The sequence below is a fragment of the Teleopsis dalmanni genome, chromosome X, assembly GCF_002237135.1.
Source record: "Teleopsis dalmanni isolate 2A chromosome X, ASM223713v2, whole genome shotgun sequence".
Taxonomy (NCBI): domain Eukaryota; kingdom Metazoa; phylum Arthropoda; class Insecta; order Diptera; family Diopsidae; genus Teleopsis; species Teleopsis dalmanni.
The window spans coordinates 41,486,209-41,507,807 of record NC_051848.1 but is presented as its reverse complement, the minus strand read 5'-3'; the positions used below and the strand labels follow the sequence as shown (position 1 = coordinate 41,507,807).

The 21,599-nt window shown below is 27.2% G+C and overlaps 1 protein-coding gene across 1 annotated transcript; it reads left to right on the top strand.

Annotated features, from left to right (window-relative positions):
* The first annotated feature begins 1,595 nt into the window (after nucleotides 1-1,595).
* On the top strand, nucleotides 1,596-20,926 carry LOC119689873 (protein yellow). Its single transcript, XM_038104804.1, has 3 exons — nucleotides 1,596-1,727; nucleotides 15,499-15,996; nucleotides 19,582-20,926. Exons 2-3 carry the CDS (start codon nucleotides 15,678-15,680, stop codon nucleotides 20,700-20,702), a joined length of 1,440 nt encoding a protein of 479 aa, XP_037960732.1. The 5' UTR covers nucleotides 1,596-1,727; nucleotides 15,499-15,677; the 3' UTR covers nucleotides 20,703-20,926.
* The last annotated feature ends 673 nt before the right edge of the window (nucleotides 20,927-21,599 follow it).

Below are 21,599 nucleotides of genomic sequence, written 5' to 3'. Positions count from 1 at the left end.
AAGTTACGATCAACTCGAATGATACGAACCTCTAACTATGGCACCGTAATAAAGGCTGTGATCTTGATTTACTGCTGACTTGCTACACTTTTAATGTTGAGTATAAATACTGAATAATTCAGTTAAGTAACGTATTTGTTATTAATTTTATATTAAAGCATATTCATTATATACACTGAATTAGTTGGATAGGATTAAATAAGCTAATCACGTTAATGCGGTTGTCTTACTTAAGGTAGATAGCTAGGGCCGACTGGTCGGGACCTTGCATAATTGCGTGGCGATTTCAGATAAGAGTCATTAAAGGAAACTCAAGACACTATATATCGAACAATAAATAAATAAATAAATAGATAATTGACTCCAATATAGGGATAAAATTCTGTTCCTTAAAACTGGTATCTCTAAAAAATTTCAGTCGAGTCCATACAAAACTTGCGACCATTTCAAAACAGGCAAATATCAGATGAAAGTACTGAAGTATTACTAATACAAAATTAATCCAAAAATTTTACGCTATCAAAGCTAAGTAAAACAAAAACCAAGTTATATTGAAAAGTAGTGGAAAAGTTGTTGAGAATACTGGACTTTACTAAATTGCGTTGAAATCTTCCCTAAGATAATATAATAATTTATTTGATATTAGGATTAGAATAATTCCAGTAAGATATTGGTTTTGTTTTTATTATACATAATAAATAATAAAGCGACCTAATCATTATTGCAATCATAGATTGGTTGTTTGTATTGAAAACACATGCAAAATTTTATCAGATGTGTGTGTGTACTATTTTCTTTAACTTTTGGAACTGATGAGAGAGAGTGATTTTAGATTTTAGGTACTTTCCGTTAAGATATTGGTTATGTTTTTAACATATAAAATAACTAAAGCGACCTAATCATTATTGCAATCATAGATTGGTTGTTTGTGTTAAAAAATACATGCAAAATTTTATCAGATGTGTACTATTTTCTTTAACTTTTGGAACTGATGAGAGAGAGAGAGAGAGAGAGAGAGTGATTTCAGATTAGGTACTCTTCGTTAAGATATTGGTTTTCCTTTCATCATATAAAATATCTAAAGCAACAAAATCATTCTTACAATTATTGTTTTATAGAAATGGGATTAGTTTCTTTAACTTTTTGTGATTGATGAGAGAGAGAGAGAGAGAGAGTGATTTCAGGATTAATTTTCTTTCTTTGATTAACGCTTTTTCTTTAAATAACTGTGTAACAGTTTTAAAGATATTGGACTTTTATGTGAATGATTGTAAAATATTTTATACATTTTCATTGATCAGATGTTGTACTTTTCTTATACTCTTGATCGCGCAGTGTATAGATTGGATTGCGATTGGATTGCGAGTGTAGTGTTAGCTACATTGTCAACAAGACCTGCTCTAATTTTTGAATTTTTGGGTTTTGTCTCTTTTATAATATTTTTTAATTGAGGGGAGCGTTTCTAACATTGTAAAGAAAATTAAAAACAAAATAAAAAAAATGTGGAAAAAATGACTTGGCAAGTGAGCGCGCGTTCGCAAGCTTGGCTTTAATTTCGTTAGCTTTGCAACTTTTAGTTTCGTTTTGAGCGCTGTTCGAGCAAGAAGCTACACTAGATCTTAATTGTGTTACATGGAGCATTTTTCCAAAAAATAAAAATATAAAAGTTATTTCGATTTGGGAACGAAATCGCTGCAGTGCATTTGAAACACACTCTGTGACAAAAAGTATGTAAATTTGTTGAAAATTTATTTTTAATAGTTATTGAAAGTATCTTGAACGAAATTCAAATCTGTGATTGAAGTTCAAAAGTATCTTAAATCTGAAATTATGCAAATAAATTATCTGCAGGTAAGCTAAGCGCAAGAGCTTTTTCAGATGCTCAGATGCTAAGTGTGCTTGCTAAAACAGTGAAATGCATTATGTCTATTATTATATTTACATTTGGTATGTAATGTTATTGTATAAATATATAGATTTGTGTTAAAATTATTTTTCAATGGTCGCAAAGAAAGTACAAACCGTTTTTATATGCGCTTTTGTCGCTATGTGTGCTAAGCTGCAAACAAATATTTTATTTTTATGTTAACATAATAATACTATATGTATAGGTTGAGATACACATTATGTATGAAAAGGCTTATATGATATTATTCTTGTTTTGAAATTATTCGGTGTTTTCAAGTGTGCTTTGCCCATAAAATGTGTCTGCAGAAGCGGCTTTTATGGGGCATACAACGTGTGCGTGACGTCATAGTCGCTAAATATGTTGAACATGTCGACGTTGATAAGCGACAAATTAAATTTGTTTCTTTTTTTTGTTGTTGAAAGTATAAACATACACATACATATTTTTATTATTAAAATTAACTTATTTCTGCTCAAAATATTTATGCAGTTCATTTGGTAAACTTTTTTTATTTATTTATTACATAAAAGGTTTAAAAAGCCAATAAGACTGTTAGGGCACAAACGAGCTAAACACTTTTAACCACTTTTTGCATATTTTTAAAAGTAACATTAATGGAACTACAATCGGTCATATAGACACAAATAGATATTCTACATTTCGGACTTTTAAATTTTGAACCAAAATCGAAATAAATTACAACATAAGAACAGTGGTATTCAAGTGAAATACTGACTACGTATGGTCGGAAGTATAAATAGTAGTCTAGAGAGGGGCTTGAGACTTTGAAACCTCTTTTAAAAAAAGGCCATAAGTTACATGTACATAAATGTATTGATGATGAAAAGTTGTTCCAGCAAACAAATGTAGTGTTTTATAAATTACAGTGTGAAACGTGGAGGGTTTAAGATGATTGCAATACAGAGCTGGAAAGTATTGACGTATTGAAGTGAAATGAAGTATTTACTAACATTGTTAGTTTTTTAACTAAACACAACAATGTATAACTCTACCAAAAAATTTAATTGTGATTTTATTCAATTTAAATATAGTATAAACTTCAAGTTAACATTTGCAATACTTAATGCTGAGATTTATAAAAAGTACGACCTACATTAAGACTGAAAAGTTTTCGGAAATTCTCATTTAAAATTCGCGCGCTGTATATTTTTCGATATTTTAAGTTTATGTAGTTTGGCAGCACTGTCCTTAATTACTATGCAAAAAATGAGCGCGATCTGTCAGACAGTTCGTTTACGGCAGCTGTTGAAACCAGTTCACCTCAGTAGTGCGTTGCGAAATGTCTTCGACGGTCGTACGACCGTCCTGAAAGGCTTTGTACCACTCATAAACTTGAGTTTTCGATAAAACTGATTCCCCATAAGCCTTTTGTAGCATTCGCAACGATTCTGCACACGAAATTTCGTTCGAAACACAAAATTTGATGCAAACTCTTTGTTCAATATTTTTTTCCATTGTTTTTTTCGCAACGCACTACTGAGGTGAACTGGTTTCAACAGCTGCCGTAAACGAACTGTCTGACAGATCGCGCTCATTTTTTGCATAGTAATTGTCCTTAATTGCTGCCAAACTACATAAACTTAAAATATCGAAAAATATACAGCGCGCGAATTTTAAATGAGAATTTCCGAAAACTTTTCGGTCTTAATGTATGTTTGCGACCTATGTATATACAAAGAAACATTTTATAATTTTTTGTTCTTATATATTTTTTATTATAATCACATCTTTATGGTAGATAATACTTCTTCATTTTAAAAAAATTTCTTTCTTTCCACCCAACTTTTAAACATGAAATAAACCATGATTGAAAAAAATAAACTTTTTCATTAGTAAACGTAGGAGTTTCCGACAATGTGAATATTAAATTTATTGAATAGTTTTATTGTATCCCAGCTACTGTAACTATCCCTTCAATGTAGTCGAACAGTAACATGTCTATGCAATCCAAAAAAAAAAACTGTACTAATGCTTTCCCGATAATCAACACACTCTTCGACCTTGGAACTTTCTAACTTATTATTTCAAGTATTTTTTAATTTCTGGAATGTATTTGTGCCTTCATGTCTTAGTTATGAATCTATCTATAATTGTAGCTTCGCTTAAACCATTCTAGCAGAGCCTTTCAGTTGAAAGTCAGCACAAGCGAATCTAAATGAGTGAAGAACATTTCTGGCTTAAATAATTATTATAATTAAAATTTCAAATGCAGTCAATTTAAACACTCACAGTCTGCTTTTATTTAAATATTATCCCATATAATATGTTGAAAGTTTTCGACGCTTTGGTCAGTGGGTACAATTTTCATCCACCTAGAACATATGACTACATTTAATATCAGCTGTGCCTTGCGGTAATGCACATACGGAAAAGGCTTCTGTAAATCTATTTTCTTACGGAAGAGGCAATAAAATTCTGTAAAGTAGGTTTTATATTACTTTTTATTGACGCAACAAAGTTAAGACATCTACTCTAATTCAAGAAGGGGGCACAATAGACCCGACGGTCGCAGTGCTTTATTTTAATATGGAAATTTAGTTTAAATATACTTGTATCCTTCCAGTTCCTTCCAGTTCGACCTTTGTAATATTTTAAATAATTTTGTCCTTAACGATAGCTGATCATTTTTAGAATCGCTAGAGGTAGGGTATGGGCTCTATCTTCCTCCTATATAAAATATTTCCGATTACACACGGATGAATAGATGGGAAAAAATTTCTGCTAAGTTTTATATACACTGTAATTTAAAATAAAATAATGGTTAGAAGAAAACATGATCAGCCTGAAATGTGTTTAACAACTTCTATAAAAACTCGGAGATCAAATTTTTCCTAGTATAATACATACTTTCTTAAATAATATTAAAAATATATAAAAACTATGTTGAAGTTTGCTAGACTAGGCGCCTCTTCTACGAATGTTCCTATTTAAATCCCTGCCCCTGTCAGCTACGGTCGTAGGTTGATTCAAGGCAATTTTTTGCAACAGGCAAATAGTTAGTGGACCCATCTCAGCAACCAGGTCGAGAGCTACATGGCCAATTTATTCCAAATGTAGAATCTCTGACTAGAATGACAGAAGCAAATCAGAGGTATCTAGGCTAATATCTGTTTTTAGAGGGCACTTGACAATAGGACGGCATGGAGCTATATTCGACCAATCCTGTGATATTTCCTGCAACGGATGTCTACAAACTCTCGAGGACACCAGAACTCCTGTTGTGTCTTTGTCCAGGCCTGACCAGAACCAGTATTAGCATTGGCCAAACTTTCATCTTTATAAATACTTCTGGGTAGTTCTAGTTTGACTTTCTTTTATCCACTATTACAAGGAATTGTGGATTCAAAACGGCTTTTTAGCTAAGTGAGGAGGACTCGATTCTCCCTCCATCACAACTAACTAACTATGTTTAATTTTATGAGATATTAAATAGATTTATTTTTTGTGTCGTTTTTCGATTAAAGCAAATCTGATTTTATATTTTACGCTATTATCTAAAAAATAAATTAAAATGCAGTTTAATTTGGTATTCGTCATCTACTCACAAAAGTTGCTATATAAACCTTCCACAATTAATTTTGTGTGTAAATGTGCTTGGAATATTGGCATATATAAGTATAAGATAGAATTAGAATAAAATTAGCTGTACATTTCAATTGATGGGTTTTTTTCAACCAACGAGATACATTTGCATCCTATAACCGAATTTCTCCCTATTGTTGTTTGCTTCCTAATGTCAAAGAAATCTTCAGAAACGCTTTTACTTTTTAATATATAATTAACAGTTTATTTATCTGGAGTGATTGCAAGATTCCAGATAAAAGAGACAATTATTTGTTTAGTTAAAAAATACATTGATTTAGTTCCTAGTTATGATTATTAGAGAAATAAAATAAATTTGATTTATTGCTTATACTTCTTTGTTTATTTTTATAAACGTTTCTCTAAGAGGAAATAAGGGCAGTATCACCATCATACCATATGTGATGATAGTTACATTATTAGTTATAGGCATATAACTAATAATATTAAAGTGTATTAAAGTGATATTGTTCAGATGTTTTATGTTAGTACCTAAAACATTCGTCGGTGTTCAAAAACAAATAATATACTCTCAAAAATGTTATTAAATGTAAGTAAATGCAGTAGAATTTTTGATTTCTGACATAACACACTGTAATAAAAACCATTACAATTTGGACAGTAAATAAAGAAATCAAGATTGACGTTATCAGATCATACCTAATCATATCTACAATATATCTACAATACTATAGATATTTTTATTTGAAAATGAATTACCATAATTTGCAAGTTTGTTTTCTAAGTCTTTTGTTTCAATTATTTCATTAATCGAATTGGGAGTCGGTATTTTTTTTTGTTATTTTGTTTTATAACTTAATAAATAATATTTATATTTTGTTTATAACTCGTAAATTTTTTTTTTATAACTAAAAAGTCAAATGATTTGTATATCAATAATTAACATTATAAAAAAAACTTTTTGTAAATAAATGCGTCATAATGTCAGTTTAAAATAGTAGTTTTCTATGTATAATTACATGCTTAGTGTATCTTTTTGATATTATATACTTTAAATTTAAATATTCTAGAATGGTAGATTTATTTCTAACACTGCAATCATTTAATATTAAATCTATATGTAAACGTATGGTTTTTTAACCCTTTAGTCACAAAATTTTATTTTCATTTCTAAATTCCTTTTTCTGCTTCTTTCTAGTAGATGAAAATAATATAAAAAGGCATGTCCTGTATATTTATAAAATCCGCAATAAAGATTTTTTTTCTAAATCTGTGAATCGTTAGATGTTGGCAAGTAACTATTCTCAGAGAACTGAGATTAACATTATCTGAACATTTGGACAAGATATTTGTGACTTACTTGTTTATATTTAGTATATGAAAAAATTATTATTTGAGTGAATATAGAATTAATATAGAACAGTATGTTGCTTCCCAACTGAGTACAGCACTACGCCTATGATAAGTATCAATAAAATGTTCTGGCTTAGATTAAATTTGGATAGTCTCAAGAAGAGACTATATATTTTATCTGCTTTCAAACAAAGCCTTAATTCAGTCTCATAAGTTGAATCCATTTTGTTGAGATGATATGTAGGGCAATAAGATGAGCCGTAAACACTTTTAGCTCTATTTCGCTGAAGGGCACGTCTGAACAGCTCTAATGGTTTAGGGTAAGCAATTAAGGATCCCAATAGCAGTTTTAATACTTTTCTTATATAATTATTTGATGTAGCTCATTGCTTAATCTATGAAATGTATCTTAATATTTATTTTGATATTTTTTGGTTTCAATATAACAAATAATTATATTATATAAGTGTTTGCATTCCTACGTTTGTGACATCTTCCTCTAATATTCATTTTAATATTTGGTAAAAATAAAAATTTAATTATACAAAATATTTTAATCTCTTATGAAATGTTATGCACGTGTTATATTGAAATATTTCATCTTCAGCTCAGGTTAAAAATGTAAAATTTAAACACACTTTTTCTTCTCATGTGACACAGCTTCAGTTTTAAGTTAAACTAACTTGCTCAAGTACTAAAATACTTTTTCAAGTATGTAGCGCAGTTCACTTTCGAACACATGTGTACCCATTTTGTATGTAAAACAGTGGCACTGTGCCATGTAAAAGTAATGTAATCCAAACCAAAATGAGCCGTCGTTCATCGTATGGTCGGCGCTATGTGTTAATTTGAAAAAAAAAAAAATCTTTATTTTCTTGTATTTATACTGCGACTGTATATTATTTGTTAAAAACACATGCCATATATGTTCAACAAACAAATAACTGTATAATATGTACTAATTAAGTACAATAAATAAAGTATACAGATACTTCAATGTAATGGTGTTAAAATACACTTCAATGAATTTGTATTACTAAATTTACATATGAAACACGCTTTTTATGGACAACTTGACATTCAATTCAAATGCGACAAATTTATTATTATTTAAAATTGTAGTCTAATATGCAATTTTTATTAATGAGTTGGTACTTTAACTTCAATTTACACAAAAAAAAAAACAACTGAACGAAAGACCTAAAGATCAAACCTGATCGCGCCGTACTTGGACTCAATTTTTAATAGTATGTCATATTTCTGTATTAAAAAAATATATAAAAAAGTCAAGAAAATAAATTTATTAGATATGTTGACTTCTTTATTTGTTTATTTAATGTTTTTGGTTAATTTAATTAATTTCAATTACATTAAAATCTAATTTGATTTTGTTTAATTTTACACTAATTTAAGTTAATTTGAATTGAATATAATTTATTTTAACTTAATTTAATTTAATTTGATTTAAATTAGTTTAATTTAATTTTATTTTATTTTATTTAATTTTATTCTATTTTCTTCTATTTTATTTTATTTAATTTAATTTTATTTTATTTTATTTTATTTGATATCTTTTATTTTATATAATTTTATTTTATTTTGCGTTGTATGGTCAGCCAAATATCAATAAATTAACGAAAATTTTTGTCTTTGTCTTTTTTTGCTATTCGAATCTGTCTAACTTTTAAATAGTTTTTTTCGTCATAAAAGCGCGTCATTCTCGGTAAGAAAATATTAACATTTTATTTTATATTATATATTTTATTTTATTTAATTTTATTTTATTTCAAGCAAGTTTATTTTAATTTATTTTTTTTTTAATTTATTATGAATTTAACATACTTTTATTTAGTTTAATTTGATTTAATTTTATTTTATATGAATTTAATTAAATTAAATTTAATCAATTTTATGATATTTAATTGCATTTAATACAAGCTTTTATTATTTCATTTCATATGAAAATAATTTTATTTTATATAAATTTAATTTCATTTCATTTAAATTTATATTATATTTCATTTTGTTTAATTTTATTTTGTATTATTTTTTTTTAAATCATATTAATTTACATAAATATCATTTAATCTTATTTTATATGAATTTAATACATTTAAATTTATTATATTGAATTGAATCTTACTTAATTTAGTTTTATATTACTTCATTTTATTTTAAGTGTTTTTAATTTAATTTAATTTTATTTTTTTTATTCAAATTAAATTAAATTAAATTTATTTTAATTTAACTAATTTTAATATAATTTAACTTCATTTAAGTTCATTTTATTTTTTTTTAGTTCTTTTATTTTATTTTAAATTATTTTATGTAAAGATAATATAAAATTAATTTATTTTGTGGAAATGTGTTTATTCGAACTGAATTGAATTGAATTATTTTATATTTTATTATTTTTATATTAATATTTATTTATTATTTTATTTTATTATATGTGAATTAAATTAAATTAAATTTATTGTATGGAATTTATTTTAATCGAACTGAATTGAATTGAATCGAATTGAATTTATTTTAATTTAATTAATATAATTTAATTTAATATAATTTAATATAACTTTATTTATTTTAATTTAAGTTTATTTTAATTTTTTTTATTTTATTTTGTGTGAATTTGATTTGATTTAATTTCAGTTATGTTTATTTTTTTTTGTTTCGTTTTATTTTGTATCATTTTATTTCATATAATTTAATTTGATTTAACTTTATTTTATTAGAATCACCTTATTTTAATAAAATTTAATTAAATAATTAGCATAAAATTTAAGTCCGGTATTTTTAGTTTCATGTTTAAAAATTTTTATAAAAGTTATTTTCTTACGATTTTATTGTTTTCTATTTTTAAATTCTAATAAAACTCTAAAAAAAATGTGTTTTATTTTAATGTAAATATTTAAAAAAAAAACATTTAAAGCAACATTTATAAGAACATAAAACTTATAACATAAAACTTTAGATTGCAAGTCAATCCTTGTAAGACAATGCATAATAAAATTTAATTTGTTAATTTTTTTAAAATAAAAATTACTCAATAAAGGTTAAAAAAGTAATTAAATGTAATTGAATTATTAAAATAAAATTTGAAGTAATAAATTTGAATGATTTAAGTCCGTGAATGTTAATAATTATTTATGCAAATTAAATTTTTATGGGTTCGGTGCCAGCTGAAGTGTAAAAGGGTGCCGTGTTCATTAGGCATTAAGCTTCTAAAACGGCAAACACAGCAAAAAGTGATGATTAAAAATAAATCTTCAATAACAGATATTCAAATATTATAGATTTGATTATTATATATATTATAGATTAGATTTAATTATAGATTTAATAATTAATTTCATACATTTTATATACATTTTTTGTAAAAAGATTTAAATAAAAAAATTATTTGGTCTTCTTTAAGGTAGACTTAATCCAGTACAATAAAAGTATGTCTGCGTTTAACCCAATTATCGAATTATTCATATATCTATATATTTACAACATATAGCCTACATATCCTTTAACGAATTTTCTTTTATTGTCACAATCGATCCGAAACGCCTTGATCACAGCCATCATTTTAACTTTTTTCTCAAGAGGAAAAGCTAATCGGGGGTATGTCAGGTAAGCTTGGTTGATCAGATTCGTTAACTTTTTGTACGAAAAACTCTTCAATAGTAAGAGTGTATGAGAGACACAGAAATTGATGATGATGATGATAACAGTCCCTTTTCAGCCTGACACACCGACTCCAACAATCTTTTAACATTTGATTACCTATTAAATAATACGATTTATCAAATCCTCCAAAATATATATCAGTTTCTTATTCGACTTCATCATTTGATGCAAATCTTTTTCCTTGAAGCAATCTTTTCAAGTTTGGAAACTTATTATCTTGCTAAAACAAAATTTTTATCTTTGATATATGTGATCGATTTTTCTTGATTTCTTTATTCAACCGATCCAATAATATGCAATTTTAATATGCAATTTGCATGAAGAAGTCGAAATTTTTGCAGCTGTCGCTTAAAACTTGCTAGATATGCAAAATATAATTAATTTTGTTCTGGCGTTCCCATTTGTTTTGAAGTCAAGTAATTAACAATTTACTTAGTATAGAGTGCATAGTCCTACTATATTTTTTATATGAAGAAGCATCCTGAATATTTAGTATTTATTATTGCTAGGTATTTGTTAAAGAGTCTTCTTAAAGGCTTATAATTATATTGAAATATCTTTCTCCAATAAGAATTTTTTTGTTTCATCTGCATTTCTACTATTTAGTTTAATATTGATAACCCATATGGAATATATCTCTCTATCTCTCTATAATATGTATTTGTTGAGTATTTGTCTGTATTTCTATCATTTCTATCACTGCAAGTTGTTATTTTTTAAATCTTTCTTTAAAACTATTTAATTGTAGTTTAATATATGAGTATATCTTTTATTGTTAAATTGTTTTTTTAATTTAAAAACAAAAAGTGGACTGCAGTCAATACAGTTGTTTCACTAATTTGTGGTTTTTATTGTATTTAAAAATAAAATTAATCTTTGAACTAGTTTATTACAATGACTAATATTAGTTTCTGCTTACTAGAATTATTGGAAATCGTAGGAGTGGCATAAGTCTTGTTATTTAACGTTTGAAAACCATAGAAATCGCTACATGCCTTCAAAGCTTTTCTTGAATCTATAATATTGTTTAATATATACTATGAGAAAGAGAAAAGCTGTAGCCTTCAAATGGTTCCGCTGGTCAAAGTCTTGTTGTACGAATTCACTATAAAAAATTATTCATTACTAAAATAATTAAATTATTTTAAATACAATAATAAAAGTATCACTTCAACGCTTTATGATTCTCTGTATAAACAATCGTGTGAACTTCAGATATTTTTATTAATTTTAGTTTGTATTTAACTAAGTAAAATGTGGTCATAATATCTGAAGTTTGGTATCTGAAGTTGTAAACACTTGCGTTCTTAACAAAAAACTTGACAAGTGACTGTTAAGATGTTAAAATATGAACATGCCTTATAGAATCTAATATATAGAATCCATATATTTTACTTTTATTTTTTTTTTTATTGGTATGTAACTAATATATGTAGTCGTAACTAAGTCAGAAACATTTATGTTATTAATTCTAAATCAGAGTAGAAATTAAAAAATTAAAACTTTAATAATTGAATTACAACAAACAAGTTTTGGTTAAATATATTTTGGTTTCATACATGTATATATCTGTATATATCACGAAAAGTAATAGGTTGAATTTGAAATTCGTTATGAATTTCAAATTTCGCGATTTAAACAAAATTTTCAGTCTGAACTGATCAAAAACCATGCAAACACGAAATTTTTGAGGTGCTTTTTTGAAGTTTGAACCTTTAATGAGATTCTCTGCCTTGCTTTGTTTAATGACTGGTTTGTTCATGTTTACACATATAAGTGAACACATATAAAATATCATACCTTCATACCTATATACGTATCTCAATTCTGCGAAATTCATTATACGTCATAAAAAAAAAAAACAAAAAAAAAAGGAATTAGTAAAATAAGAAAGATACATTTCAACAACTCTGCACTTAAAAAAATATTTGAAAAAAATACTACTCAAATTTACATATATCATGAAGGTTATTTACATTATATTATATTGAAGTTCTATAAAGTGAAAGGTGGAAATGACTTATAATCTATTTTGCCTCTAACGCATTGAATAAGACATAGGTATATTGTTTATAACTATGTCAAGAAAAATATATTTTACTTAAAGCTGCATCAGAAACTGACCACCGAATAATTATTGGAATGATACATTGACGTGACCGAGGAAGAAGAACTTTTGCCTCTCAAATCCAAATTTAAAATATTTTTTTTTTGTAATCACAAAAATTTTTTTTTGCCTTCGTACTGCTTGTCAACAAATCTATTTTTTAGTTATGTCAGTATAATGGCAGATAGTTTATACTTGAGGTGAAGATTGTTTCCGTTATATTAATTTTTAAGCTGACTTTAGCAAATTCTATCTATAATAGATTATATTTTTACTGTGTATTCGTATGAAAAACCGAGACAATATAATCTTTAGTCTCCAATTCTTCAAGATTTTTACTTACACTTCTTGTGAGATCTCTGTTTTAACAATCGAAAATAATAGGGACTCTTTCTAGTACAATAATGTTAAGTAAAAAAAGGAGAGCAATTATTTCTGCCTTACTTAAGTCGTTACATTGCTAAGTTCTCGCTTTAATAGCATTTGCAACTTATATTTACAATCTTATGTGGTACACCTTGCGTTCCAAAGCTTACCATAAAAAATTTCCATTAATTAAATCGGTTAATGAGAGGGACTGTAACTTTGTGAGTATTTTAATAAGATCGTGGTATTAATTAGTAATTAAGGAGAATTCATTTGCGTAAATATGTTTGGATATCGTTACTCCTTCTCGACTGGTATTTAGCTGACCAATTAATGAGAACGTTAGTGATATGATATGGTTGATTTAAATAGTTGTATTATGTATGTATTCCCAGGCACCCTGCTTCGAAAAATTTGAATTCGGAGTTCCGGGACTGGGAGGTCAGAGAAGAAGTGAATTGCATTGAAGAGGGTATAAAAAATGAGTTTACAGGGATTTGTGTTGATCGCGTAGTCTACGAAGACCTAAAGGTTCACAAAAAAACTGTAACGTTATAGCTAATAATACATAATAATATAAACAAATTTTAGTTAGTATAAATCTTGATATTTTTTAAAAATCAATTTTGAGTAAAAATAATAAGTAAATAATTTTTTATTTTTTATTAATTTAGGTGTTTCCAGTCTAAAGAATAATTTGAATAAATTATGTAAAGTTAAAAAAGTTTTTCTGACTTAAATACAGTGTTCATAATATCGACTCAAAAGCTTAAATATTTGTTGAAAAAATTGTATGACGATATGTAATTATTAATATTTTTGGCATTGACAGTCTTAGAGCAATTTTACAAGTATTTCTATTGAGACTGGAAGTATATTTGCTGATACAATTCGCGTTCACTGTTTAACTTGAAGTGATTGTCAAGTGCAGTTATTGTGCTCTCATGTACCAAAAAGTATCTATTAACAACAAAATTTATTTGCAGTTTACAAAATATTGCTGACCGCAAATTGAATAGATTTTCTTAAAAACTCGAACAGGTAAACTCGTTTAGGTATATCAAGGTGACTTTTCATACCATAACATGCGATAGATAATTAAAATTCGATACAACGATTTGTGAATATATACTTTTCAGCTCTTTATTTTAACACAAATATCTTTAACATTGCACTATTGCTTGTGGGTATGATTTGAGTAGATACTTTCGTTTTTCTTTTTCTTATATACATGCATGTATTACTAAGAATGTATGGCTGTATACTTTATTAGATAAATTCTTCAGAATTTTGTTTTACATTTTAGTTTATGATCGGATTTGCTAACAATGAAGCCATTTCAGATTTAATTTTTTCGATAATTTTAAAAGAGAAAACATTGATAATGGTATTCACGATCTTGAGTAACAAACTTGCAGAGCGTCTACACTGGCTAGCTTTTGGCAAGATTTTAGCAATAACACATATACATTTTTTTCGCAGATAAGAAATGAAAGTAACCTGTATTTGCATTCGAACATAAAAATATTACCAAAACTTAGCCGGTGTGAACGCTGAGTTAATCACTGAGTGTCACAGTAACGATACTTCCCGACAATAACAAAAAGATTTATTTGAATTATGTTTTATTAATGCCCGGGTTGTGCTGTTATTATTCCACTAGAGATTGTAAATATCGAAAATGTTTTTTCCGTAAAAGTTTTAGTTTAGTTTCCTATGAGATAATGCATTTTTCATGTATTTAAACTTTTCTTGTATGGAATCTAAATCATACATTCTATTTATATTTTAACATTTATATTTTTTTAGTAATTTTTAAAATTAGTTTAGTTTAAATAATATTTGTTTAGTTATATAAACTGCTTTGATCTATACAAGCACTGATTTACGAGCTATATCGTTCGAAGATCGTAAATGACTTTTAAGTAAAACAAACTAGTTTCTTGACTTATTCAAGTGAACGAGGAAGGTCCGCAGATGTCAAACCATCAAGTAATACTTAGGGTCACAAAATAGCTGGGATATTTAAAGAGCGTAAATTATTATTGTTGTTAGAGGATGTCGCACTGTAACCGTCGGGTTTTTTGTGTCCCCTTCTGGATTTAGAGTAGGTCTCTAAGCTCTGTTGCTTGGAACACACATTTCTAGGAGCCTATTCCGTATGTGGATTAGCGCAATGCATTCTAACAGCACATGTGTGGAGGACTCCTCATTCTTCTCACATCCGTAAGCATACCCAGACTTGTAAGGTAGTGTTTTAGTTAGATAGTAAATAGAATTGATATTTAAATATATTGTTAGGATTTCAATACAGGGTAGACTTAAGCATCAACCATTGTAGCGATAACTTCAGTCTAATAATGGAATCCCGTTTTAAGGAAATAAAAATTAAATGTTATTTATTTTTTAAATATTGTAAATTATTAAGTTATGTATTCCAAATTTAAAATTTATGATATTTTTTAGTGTTTATTACACAGTTTCCTTATTTTTAATATATCATGATTTTAATTTTTTACAGATACATTTTAAATTTCCTCGGATGGATGCTAGTAATGACATAAAATAGTAACTGTGATATACAAGTTCTCAATAATTTTTTCCAAAAATATAATTAACAAACTATTTTATTAAAATAACAATAAAATATATTAAAAAATAATAATTAATTGTAAATAAACTTAAAAAATAAAAATAAAAATGAAAACGTATATTACGCATAAATTAAAGGCACAGCAGACGCCATGCAGTGCATGGACAGTTGCCATTATCACAGTATTTTGCATGACAGTCCCAACGGCGATAGCGAATGATAATTTACGGGTTGCTTATGAATGGAAAGAAGTTGATTTTAAATATACTAACGCAGATGCACGCTGGACCGCAATTGAGAATCGCGAATTCAAGCCAAATAATGTTGTACCATTCGGTTTAGAGGTGTATCGCAATAGACTATTTGTGACATTGCCACGTTGGAAGGATGGAGTGCCCGCTTCTTTGGCATATATTGATTTAAATGGTAATATTTTTGATTAAATATTTAAATTGATTTGTAGTATGTTCAAAACAAGCATATTATAAATATACTAAGCGCTTCGCATCTTGTATATTTCATCACTTTCCCTCTAGAGTTTTTAATTAAAAGTGACCAAAACTAAATTCACTTTTGCATATAGAATTTAATTGGCTTTAGTTAGTGCAAAATTACATTTAACTAAATAATAGGTTACTGGGGATCTTTAGCAATGCCAATAGTGAAATGAAAAACGATATTTTAAATATACTGATTTAACTCTGTTCTAGTCCACTTTTGGACTAGTTTGCGAATAAGGTCTCAGGTGTTAAAAAGTTTATTCCAGTCTCTGTTAATTGTTATTCCACTGCTACGAAATCATACATTTTAACATAACTTATTTTGTTTGTTGTTAAACTAAATAAAATTTAAACAACAATTTTTAATATTAAATATTTTTTATTTAAGTTTCTTATAGAAATTTTCAATTTTAACGATAAATTTATTCGACAATCGTTACTAGCCTTTACTGACTGTTGTTGTAGGTTTTTGAATATCAATTTATTTAAATCTTACTAAGAAATGTTGAAAGTGGCAAAAAAACATAGCAAAATAAAATCAAAAATACAAATGCAAAAACTATGTACAAAAAAGAGAATAAATTTGAAACAATAACGATGCTGATTTATGTACTATAAGAATTTGTTTGTATAATGTATAATGTTAAATTAAATTTATAACGTGAAAGTGTAAACTCTTCTTTACAAATAAAGCATATACGTATATATATACAATATACTTTCTATACTTAAACCTGATATCTTTCACCATAAACAATGAAGTAATTATAATATTACATGTTCTGAAATTGATATAGTTGGATGAGCCAAGAGTCCTTTGAATCAACTATATTTATTGTATTTTATTTTTTAAAGTACCTCATGTGGTTCCATTCTGGTATTTCATTTTTTTCTTCTTAGTATTCGTTTCCCTAGTAGGGCGATTCTCTTAAACCGTACGCTTCTATTATTTCTATTTCAATTGTCATTCTCCAAGTTAAAGCCGGTGCACCAGTGCGTCTGCTGCCTTGTGGGTTCCATGTCAAAGCTTGTCGTGGAATGTGTTTATTGGGTCGTCGGATAATATGCCCTATCCAATTTCATTTTGCCTTTATATTTTGGTTACTGAAGCTTTCTGATTTGCTCCTTTTCATATAAATATTAACAATTTAATATAATTAATTAATAGCACTTAATGTTAGTAAAATAGTGTAGTAGTATTTTTATATTTATTTATGTTGGCTATATCCATTTCTCTTCAGCTGTAAAATTTTATTATAATATAATATAATCTTTTTCAGTTAATTGAAAACGAAAACCAATATTGCTCATTGATAGTATAAGATCATAAGATTGATATATATGAGATGATAACACTGAAATACATCTTAAGAATAATGTTCGCGTACAAATTTTTCACAGTGAAAGGAATGATTAAGTTAGGCAAAGACTTAGGACATGAATAGGAAGTTCCAGATACAAAAGTATTAAGCATTTTTTTGTGACTTGGTTTTCTTTTACTCACGTTATTCTATAGATACTTATAGCAAATGGTAAACTTTAAAGTTTATATAAATTTATATATACTGAAATATATACAAACTGTAAAGTTTAATACAATGTCAGTTATTTATGGAAAAGAAAGCTACTACTATTAGAATTCAGATAATCCTAAAAAAATTTTTTAGCAAGATTTTTAAAAAAGTGTTGTATTTAAGAATATTTACTAAGTCCCTGACTTATTCACTTAACTGGAAAATTCAATAAATTGATTATTAAAGATAATATTAATTCCTAAAAAAAATGGTTAAAACTTTTATATATATTTAATCATGTCTTCAAGGTTTTGCTTAAGTGGAAAACTTCATATTGTCAATACCAATGAATAAAAAATAAATTCACTGACTTCAAAAATTCTCATCGTAGAGCTTTAAAATTTATAGGCCAAAAAATTGTTGTTTGTTATTAAAATTTTAACCTTTCAAAATTTGTTTATATTTGTATTGTAAATTTGAAATACGTTAAATTGTAATTATTTTTTATTGCTTAACTCCTACGTAAGAAATAAATAAACAAGAAATTACTTTGTCATTAATGATTTATCATTTAATCTCCAATTCTGGTTATTATTTATTTATTTATTATATGACACATTAATAATTTTGCAAAAGTCTCATTTGTTAATAAATAAAATTATATGTAATAACGTTTGATTTTTAATTGCCGCGAGCATGAATCAACTAACATTTAATAATTAATTTGTCATACCCATTTTTACTGAGTTACAAAATATTAGTAATATAAAATTCGACTAAAATATTAGTCATACAAAATAATAAATAATTTACAAATCAATCAGTAGAAGATTACATATATAACTATATACATAAAATTGAACTTATTTTGTTCAGAGAAATAACATTTCTTCCTTCATTTCTTAAGGGTTTTCCTATCAACAAATTATCTCGGGGTGTCAATAAATTTGCAGTACGATGCGATAATTTATTATTACAAATAAAAATTTTTTTTTATTATTATTAATTTATTATTATACATATGTATGTATAGTACAATAATAACGATAATAATAATAGATCACACTTTCGTGATGATAATAATTTCGTGATGACATGCAACTGTCATGAAAATCAGACTTTAAGAATTTTGGCACGAAATTTAAATGATGACAATCAATGAAGTTTGAGGTTCAACTTTCAATTTACCTAACAATTTTTTTTTAATTATTAAAATTATAATAAATCAAATGCCTCTGAACAGAAATTTTTTTCACTCCAATTAAAAAAAATCTATAAATCTGGTCAGTTTGTCTTTTCATGGTATTTCTCAGTTATTGGTTTTCGATTGAGTTTCAAGTAAACATTTCTTATACATTTGTATTCTTCTTCATTCCATTGCGTTCCCAGGGGTACATTGGGTCATAACAAACTTTTTCCAACTGTTACGATTTCTGTACGGTAAGGTTTTTCCGCTTGCTTGGATTTCTTTCTCTAGTGTTCGCTTCCACATTTGCTTGGGCCTACCAGGTCTTCTGATTCCTTGAGACTTCCGCTTGTTTGCAGATTTCGTTTGGTGACTTCCTCAATGTATTCCGCAATGTATTCATTTGTATTACAAATTATTTATTTGTTGTGTTTTTTAATCTACTATTAATGAAATAATTTATAGTTTTTATTTTGAAACAATAAAGATATGGAATATTTGATGGTATTTTAGTTCAGATTTAACTAAACTAAAAAAACTTGACTTATTTCAAATTAAAACTTAGTTGACTTATGCCTTAAGTAAGACATAATTTAATATATTTATGAATGAATTAAAAAAAAATTACTGCTATAAGTGCACGGTCTACAATTGTAGAATTGTAGAAACTATTCTAATTAGATCATTTTACTAGCATAATTATTTATTAATATTTTCTTTAAATATAAGTACAATTTTATTAAAATAAATTTTATATATTATGAACTATATACATATATTTCTAAAAAAATAATATATTAAATATTTGCAGATAGTTCAAATAAATCACCATCACTGATACCTTTTCCAAGTTGGGAAGCGCATAGTTTGAACGAAACAGAACCAGAAATAGTTTCACCGTATCGCATTAGAGCAGATCGCTGTGGACGTCTTTGGGTATTAGATACACGTATTTCAGGAGTATTAGAGCGTACCAAAATCTATGGTCCAGCACAATTGCTCATTTACGATCTACATAATGATAATTTGTTACGTCGTTATGTCTTTCCAACTGATCAGGTAAAGCAAGGTTCTTTCTTTGCTAATTTAGCTGTTGAGGATGGTGATTGCGATAATACATATGCTTATGCTGGTGATCTTGGAAATCCAGGATTAGTTGTTTATTCATGGCAACAGCAAGAATCATGGCGTGTACATCATAACTATTTTCATCCAGATCCATTAGCTGGTAATTATAGTATTGATGGAATTGTATTTCAATGGGATGATGGTCTTTACGGGTTAGCATTGTCAAAGCCCCAAGCTGATGGCACCGCTACTTTATATTTTCATCCTTTGAGCTCTACAATGGAATTTTCAGTTAACACTACCTTGTTACGAAATAAAACAATTGCTACTTCAGGCAATATATATCATGATTTCAAGCGTCTTGGGTCACGTGGACCTAATGCACAAGCTGGTGCTTCGTTTTTAGATCAACTGACAGGTGTGTTATTCTATGCGTTACCAAATTTAAATGCAGTCGCCTGCTGGAAGACATCAAATCGTGATTATACCATTAAATCACAAGGACGTGTATATATGAGTCCAACAGAAATGGTTTTCCCAAGTGACGTTAAAGTTGATGATCAAGATCGTCTCTGGGTACTTTCAAATCGATTACAAGAATTTATTTATGCTGATCTTTATCCTGCAGTTATTAACTTCCGCATTCTAACGGCGCATGTAAAGGATGCCATTGAAAATACTGCTTGCGATATTAAGACGAAACCATTACCAGAGATTATAACCAAATTAGGTGACATATTAAACACTGTCACGAATCCAACAACAAAAGCGCCTAATTCGAGTGGAAATTTGTTGAAATTCCAACTCTCATGGTATATTGCAGCGCTTCTAAGTTGCATTCTGTTCCGATTATTGCAACGCTAGATCCTAACACTTATATGTGAGCCATTTTATTTGTGAATTTTTTTATTTGTAAGTTTAACCTTAATATATTGTATGTATTCTAGTTATAAGCCATTGAACATGTAATTATTTTAATTATTTTAAGTTTATTTAAGCTCAAAATCGAATTAATATTAAATTATAAAAGTAATAATGTAAAAATATTCAACTATTTTAATAAAGCATTGCCTCATTATGTATCAGTATAAATAACAAAATAATATAGATTTTAAAGTTATAAGTTGGAATTTAAAGTCGTAAGTGATTATGAAGTTATTATTATAAGTTTCTTAACAATTCTCCTGTAGATATGTATAATATTCACATATATAATATCCACTAAATCCACAGTTTAATCAATTTAAAAAACATTTCTTTGCTAGTGCAAATTCTTAATAATGGTTATCACATGTTTCTTTTTAATGTTAACATTATACTAAAGTTGTAATCAAGACGATAGTAGTACCTACCATTATTAATACACCCCGACCTAAAAGATTTATTGTGCGCCTAGATGCCCAACTAAAACAATTCTAGACTACTGGTATTTATAAACCTCGTAATTGCTGTGGACCTTATTTTACCTATTTGATTTCATTCACAGGAATCACTTTCTACCACGCCTATATTCTTCATGTTGATAAACAAATCGTAAAAAGAAAATATAGGTTGTTGCGCTATACGCTACGCAAACCCTTTAGCGAAATCGCACAAGCCGCTCTAGAATGAATTCTAGGGAAATTGAGGTCGATCAAAGACTACATGGAGAAAGACAATCAACAGAAAGTCAATCAAATCTTTCAGCTAACTAAGAGCTATAGTGCGTAGTGGAAAGAATTGGAAATGAAACTGCTATTATAATAGCATTTAATTTTATAC

What these genes read in the sequence shown, in the direction of transcription:
- LOC119689873 (XM_038104804.1), top strand. Translation starts at nt 15,678, where the DNA reads ATGAAAACGTATATTACGCATAAATTAAAGGCACAGCAGACGCCATGC. An exon ending in GGCATATATTGATTTAAATG is followed by an intron (nt 15,997 to 19,581) that starts GTAATATTTTTG and finishes AAATATTTGCAG; the next exon opens with ATAGTTCAAATAAATCACCA.